The sequence below is a fragment of the Lactuca sativa genome, chromosome 4 (assembly GCF_002870075.4).
Source record: "Lactuca sativa cultivar Salinas chromosome 4, Lsat_Salinas_v11, whole genome shotgun sequence".
NCBI classification, from domain to species: domain Eukaryota; kingdom Viridiplantae; phylum Streptophyta; class Magnoliopsida; order Asterales; family Asteraceae; genus Lactuca; species Lactuca sativa.
This window is the reverse complement of record NC_056626.2, coordinates 363,817,197-363,823,696: the sequence shown is the minus strand read 5'-3', so window position 1 is coordinate 363,823,696 and position 6,500 is coordinate 363,817,197. Positions and strand designations below refer to the sequence as shown.

General features: G+C 33.8%; 1 protein-coding gene and 1 long non-coding RNA gene across 2 annotated transcripts; both read right to left on the bottom strand.

Annotated features, from left to right (window-relative positions):
• Positions 1-251: 251 nt before the first annotated feature.
• On the bottom strand, positions 252-1,253 carry LOC111896674 (uncharacterized). The gene is made up of 3 exons (XR_002851998.3): positions 1,042-1,253; positions 860-943; positions 252-420 (listed from the first exon to the last, which is right to left on the bottom strand). It is a non-coding gene; the product is annotated as an uncharacterized LOC111896674 (long non-coding RNA).
• A 787-nt stretch (positions 1,254-2,040) lies between these two features.
• Positions 2,041-4,327, bottom strand: LOC111896664 (triacylglycerol lipase OBL1). The gene is made up of 5 exons (XM_023892634.2): positions 3,734-4,327; positions 3,448-3,638; positions 3,328-3,361; positions 2,621-3,261; positions 2,041-2,532 (listed from the first exon to the last, which is right to left on the bottom strand). Exons 1-5 carry the CDS (start codon positions 4,029-4,031, stop codon positions 2,260-2,262), a joined length of 1,437 nt encoding a protein of 478 aa, XP_023748402.1. The 5' UTR covers positions 4,032-4,327; the 3' UTR covers positions 2,041-2,259.
• Between the last annotated feature and the right edge of the window lie 2,173 nt (positions 4,328-6,500).

The window sequence follows — 6,500 nt, the reverse complement described above, 5'->3', positions numbered from 1 at the left end:
TTATAACAACATTGCTTTTAATGGCAAGGTAAAAAATGGTTGAGTCCACATTTGACTGAGTTAGAACTTCTGACTGAGTCCACATCTAACTGAAACTATGTTGTTTGATTATATCTCTGACTTGTTGTGATTAATAATGAAAATGACCAAATTACCCCTTGATGAAAAACTTTATATAGCACAAAAAATAAAAAAGAATTTTATTCTTGATTCCAGAAAAGACAATGAACTTTGATCAAACCAACAAATAATTAACAGAAAAGGCAATGAACATTGATCATACATACACATACACAAAGAGAACATAATAAAAACACATGAATTATTTTTTCAATCGAATTACAAAGCAATTTGGAACACCAACTTTGACTTTCAATACAATACTTCACCATCATTTGAAACATCCTCAAACTCCTCTCCCTGAAGAAGAAAAAAAAAACTAAAGGAAGTAGATGACATGGAAACAATTCTATCCATGTTACCTAGTACACAACAGTTAACAAGTTTTAATTTCCTAGATACACAAAAATTAAACAGAAAAGTTAAGTTGTTAAAGCCTATTAGAAACAAATGAAATTTGGAGCACAACATGGAAACGTAGACTTCACAAAAGTAGTGTTTTTACAAGATAATTTTTTTTTATCATGATCACGATCACGATTGAAAGCAATAAGAATAGACAATTGCTGAAAAGCTACACACAAAACTCACATGGAAATTCAAAGAGTCAAGCCAATTTTTTTTATCTCTTCCATTAATGTACGTGGCATTAGAAATGAAGCAACAATAAACAAGTGTATCAAAAGACCACATTGTGGATAGAAATCGATGGAGATAGTAGGCAATACAAAAAAGTCACCTGGTATTACTCCATCGCAGAAAAAATCAAAGCAAACACGTTCTCCTTTTCTATCTTTCTCCCGGCCAATCAATATTCTCTCTCCTGTAAAAATTAAAGGAAGAATAAATTGATTGAAGAAATCGTCTCTCTCCTGCAAAATTTAAAGGAAGAAGAAACCGATTGAAGAAGAAAGCCCTTACCTGCAAAAATTAAAGGAAGAATAAATTGATTCAATGGTCGGCTCCGACGGAAGAAGGAGACGAAGAAGGAAGGAGGTTGTAGGCTAGGAAGGGCCGATGGATGAGAGAGCGTTGTGTCGTTCATGATGGGGGGAGTTCAAAGCTTCAGGGCAAAGTGGAGAAATTTCTCAGTCTCTTTTTTAGGAACGACCGAATCAGACGATTTTACATGACCAAGTCAAAGCAATGGACCGAGTCAGAGCATTTTATCCCTTTATCAAACAAGCTGACTGGACCAAGTCAGCTAAAACAGCTCATCGGACCCAGTCAGGTACATATCAAACAGACCCTAAGTCTGTTTAATGTATTTATGACTTATCTTTCACATTGACATTTTTCACAGCCATGCCCTGCTCTTTATCGGTGATTATTGGGTTTAATGAACAATGTCATTCACTGTAGATTAATTTTTTCCAACATTAATACCTTCCTTTTATGTTTAAAAAAGGGTTTAGGTCATTTTTGATCACTTAACTTTTGGTTTTGCTCATTTGATCAGTTAACTCTTTTTAAGTTTTAAAAGATCATCAAACTTTTGACTTTGTGCTAATTTAGTCACTTAACTTTTATTTTGATCATTAACTTTTAGATTTGTCTTTATTTAGTCACTTAACTTTTAAAATTATGTTTATTTAGTTACTAAACTTTTGAAAAAATTTAAAAGTTTAGTGACTAAATGAACATAATTTTTAAAGTTAGACGACTAAATGTGACCAAAGCAAAAGTTAAGTGACTAAATGAGCATAAAACCAAAAGTTTGATGATCTTTTAAAACTTAGAAAGAGTGAAGTGACAAAATAAGCACAAAACCAAAAGTTAAATGACTAAAAGTGATCTAAACCCTTTAAAAAACACATGTATTAAATTTGATAGCCTTAAGTTTATGGTCCTGCATCATTGCATGTATTCATATATATAGTTTCTAGAATCTTGAGAGTCGATAAACCATAGCTCGAAGCATTTAAAAAGCTCTTGCTCAAACCTACATTGTTATAATTAACAAACTTATTGATTACATTAAACACAATATTTATGTTGATGCTTCAACCGGAGATATTTATCCATCCTTATTTCAATTAAAAAATGAGCTTATATATGGCTGTTTTAAGCTTAGAACACAACAGTTGATATAATATCATCGCTATAATTATCTCATCATACAGACCCATTGGGACAAATTCATTCATCCAAAGAATAGTCATCGAGTTCGTGAAAAGTGTCTGGAGAAGCCAACCGAGTAAGATTTACATAATCTTGAGGACAATGAGCCGATGCTCCTGGAACAATTAAACCAAACAATCGAACTCCCAAAAGAAGGATCCCTTCTCTATAATTTTCTCCAAAAGCATATGGCAATACAAAGCTTCTTGCGAGTTCAAGAACCGCATTCAAATACATTGGTACGAATGATTTGATCGCAAAGTAATTCTTATTGGGCACTTCATCCACAACCTGCAAAAAAACTTTTCCATAAACCCATAGATTGCTTCAATTGCAAAAGAATAGAAAATTAACGTCATAAAGATTAAAGACACAGCACCTTCCCTTTGTACAAGATATTGAAGTAATAACAGGATCCAAAGTGTTTGAACAAAAGATCGGAATCATCGAAGGGAATTCTGGGCACCACGTCATTCGCATAAACGAACCGAAAGTATCTCTTTACACCCAACAACTCTTCCATGGATTTACAGAACTGTTCGTCTCCAACCCTCGGTTGTCCGAATGTGTATACACCTTCGAGCTTCTCTAGCAACTCGAACTCTTCATGGAACGCTAATATTGCTGGAAACAAAACCGCAAGTGCTCCTCCCAAACTATGCCCTGTGACCATAAACCGAGCGTTCTTGTTTTCATCAAGTTTTTTTTTAAGAACTTTCTTGATTTTGTAGTAAGCAAAGATGTTTCTTCCATGTTTATCTTCTTCGATATCTTTAGGCAACGAGGCACATCGTTTGTGTTTCTTTTGTAACCCTAGAGCCTTCAAGAAACCCATGTGAACTTTACCTATGTCGCCAAGAAGGTACCATGACAGATCAAGATCCGTACACCAATCATCTGCGCTAAATGGAGATGTCCCTCGAAAGGACACACAGATTAATTCATAATTCCGGGTGTCATCGCTAAAAATAAACGCTTGTGTTGGGTGTCTCTTTTCGCTCATCTCTTTTGATTCGAATGCTACAAAGATATGTTGTTTTCAAATCAGCAACTAGAAAAAAAATATGGGCGATTGTTGCGTCTTACCATTTGAACAGTTGAAAAACCCTAAAGGTTTCATCTGTAGAAAGAAAGATTTAGAAACTTAGTTCGATCGAATTCTATGAAATAATCGTGTCATATCAGTTAATTATGAATTTGAAGAACCTCCCAATGATCCTGGACAATTTTCTTGACTCGAGCTTCGTTTTCGTATGCAGTTTTAGCAGCCATGATCGCGAGTGAAGAATTATATCTTGGATCTTCATGAGAGATTTCAGGGTCCAACTCCAATCGTGTATCTGTTAAGCCGATTACAGATGAGAAATCGGGTGACTCACGGCATACCCGGGTTTTTCCTGTAAAGTTTTAAAATTTTACATGAATATATAATACTATATATACACACAAAAACACATATACAAACAATTAAAAAGAATAAATGAAAATAAACCTCGTAATTTCATGACGATAAGCATGCAGAAGCTATCATACTCCGACCAGAGGTTGAGGGTAGCCTCGATGAACCTCCCAAAACACGCCATGAACGTGGAGATTGATTTCAGAAATATAATGAGGACAATGGTGATGAAGATCACAAACCTACGGAGGAATGTTCCATGTAAGTTGACATCGTCATGGGAGTCTATGAATGGTCTTGCACCAATGTGTTCATCGAGTAGAAGCAAAAATAGTTCCGGAATTTTAACCTCATCCAGATTCAATAGCATATATTCTTCACAATCGGTCATGGTGATTTCTTTAGAGTAAACTCTGTTCTTGTGTTCTTTAAAGGTGAGCAATAAGAAGACAACAAATTAAACGGGAGTATGATGGATTAATGTCCTTGTTTAGGTACTTCTATAAAAGGAGACAAGTTAACGTCATTATTAAGCTCAATTTTTAAACTTAATTACTCTTTCGACACTTATTCTCCCAAAAGATAACTTGGTAATCTTAATCAGTCGTAATTATGGGGTGTACGTTTGCATGTAGAAATCTCATTTTAAATATAAGTTATTTTTAATTAATGTAAGATTATGACTCTATAAATTTCAGAAATACATAGTTATGGGTAATTTAGTAGGGATAGCGCGTTGTTTAATGATATGAAGTAGACAAGAAAGTGGGAGTCTTCTGGTAGATATTCTTGGTTACTTTTGGAAGGAAAATAAAGAACAATGTCATGTTTCACCTGTAAATGTGTTGTGCATGGAAAAGAGGATCTCATTCTTTACTTAGAACTAAGCCATATTGTTCACACCTCTTTGCTTCCTTTATACCCTAAATTAAAGATTAAGAGTTAATTATTTTGAATGAGCTTATTTGTTAATTTACAACAAAGGGGTCATTTTACATGAAATTAAAATATATTTTAAAGACCGCATAATTTTGCTGCAAAAAATTATCTCCACTGGAATTATAAAAAATAACTTTTTTTTATGGACAACTGGCATTACAGTAACGAAAAGCCAGTGAAAAAGCGAGGACAAACTTATTAAAATATCAATTTGACGAAAGAGATATTTTACGAAATGCTAAATACGGAAATTGATTAACAAACCATATAAAGATATGATTTTCGATAGCAAGGTGAAATGATTATCTATTTTACGAAGACTTTGAGCTTTTTATCGTTTAAGAGTAGAACTAGGGATACAGTTTTGTTATTGGCTAACAACACCCTTTATTGTATTATGTAATCAATGCTTTTTGTTGTTCAATTTATATAAAGTCTAGCGGTTTTGTTAAGGCTAACAACACCTTTTATTGTATTATGTAATCCATGCTTCTTGCATTTTAATTTACGGTTTTTAGCACATTAGCATAACAATATTTTAACAATTTGCACATTTAGTCACTCATATTTTTTTGTGCTAAATTGGTCCTTAACTTTAGTAAATACCGGTTAATTACATCCTTATTCACCCGGTAAACGGAACAAGTAGTTCTATTTCTTACGTAGCATTAAATTAAAATAAGATTTCTTATCTTACCTCGTCCACGTATGAAATCGAAATCAAAATAATCACATTTATTCTGACACCACTACACTCTTCTTCTTCGTTCTTCATTTTCCTCATTTCTTAGTGACACCACTACACAAACCATTTAATAATATAAACCAATTAACTGATATGAGACATTACTTTATAGAATTCGATCTAACTAAGTTTCTAAATCTTTCTTTCTACAGATGAAACCTTTAGGGTTTTTCAACTGTTCAAATGGTAAGAAGCAACCATCGCCCATATATTTTTTCTAGTTGTTGATTTGAAAACAACATATCTTTGTAGCATTCGAGTCAAAACAGATGAGCGAGAAAAGACACCCAACACAAGCGTTTATTTTTAACGATCACACTGAACTAATCTGTATGTCCTTTCGAGGGACATCTCGGTTTAGCGCAGATGATTGGTGCACTGATCTTGATCTCTCTTGGCGACATAGGTAAAGTTCACATGGGTTTTTTGTAACTGCATAAAACGTAAATGACCATTTATGTAACTTTAATAGTAAACGTATGTGAAAGAAGTGGGGCAACAGCCCCATTTTTACAAATGGACTTGAAACAACCCCATTTTTACAAGCCTTTTTTAAAACAGCCCCCTTTTTACAAAAAAACTCACATAAAGAGCATATTTATAGAAATTCAAAACAGAGCTCATTGTTACTTCCAAATTTCCAAGAGCATTGCAGTAGCTAATTGACTTTGAAATTTAAATCTCGGCTATCAATTAGAGACCATGTCAAGAGAAAGAGATAAGGATCATTTTTATTTCCTTCTTTAGTCTAATACCTACACAAACAAACACACACAAATACATATGACTATACAAAACCATACATAAAAACTCACATACAATACAAATAGATGCCCATACCTATGCACGCCTACAAATTTTTTAAAAATGAATACACAAACGACAAATACTTCAACAACAGTAAGTAATTTTGAAACACCTACATCAGAAAGAGAGAATTCAGAAATCAACATTTGTATAAGCCAAAAGAATAAGAAAGCAATAGGTTACGGAGGGAAAAGGTATACATGTTAGATCCAACAGTCTCTACGAAACAACCACCATTTGAAATTGATGGCTTTGCTGGCGATAATTAGTGATGGATTTTGTTGGCGGCTGTAAATGGTGATGGCAACGTTGAATGGTGGTCGTGGTGGCGGATAGGGTTTTGGGAGGAATATGTTTAAGTATGTTCAA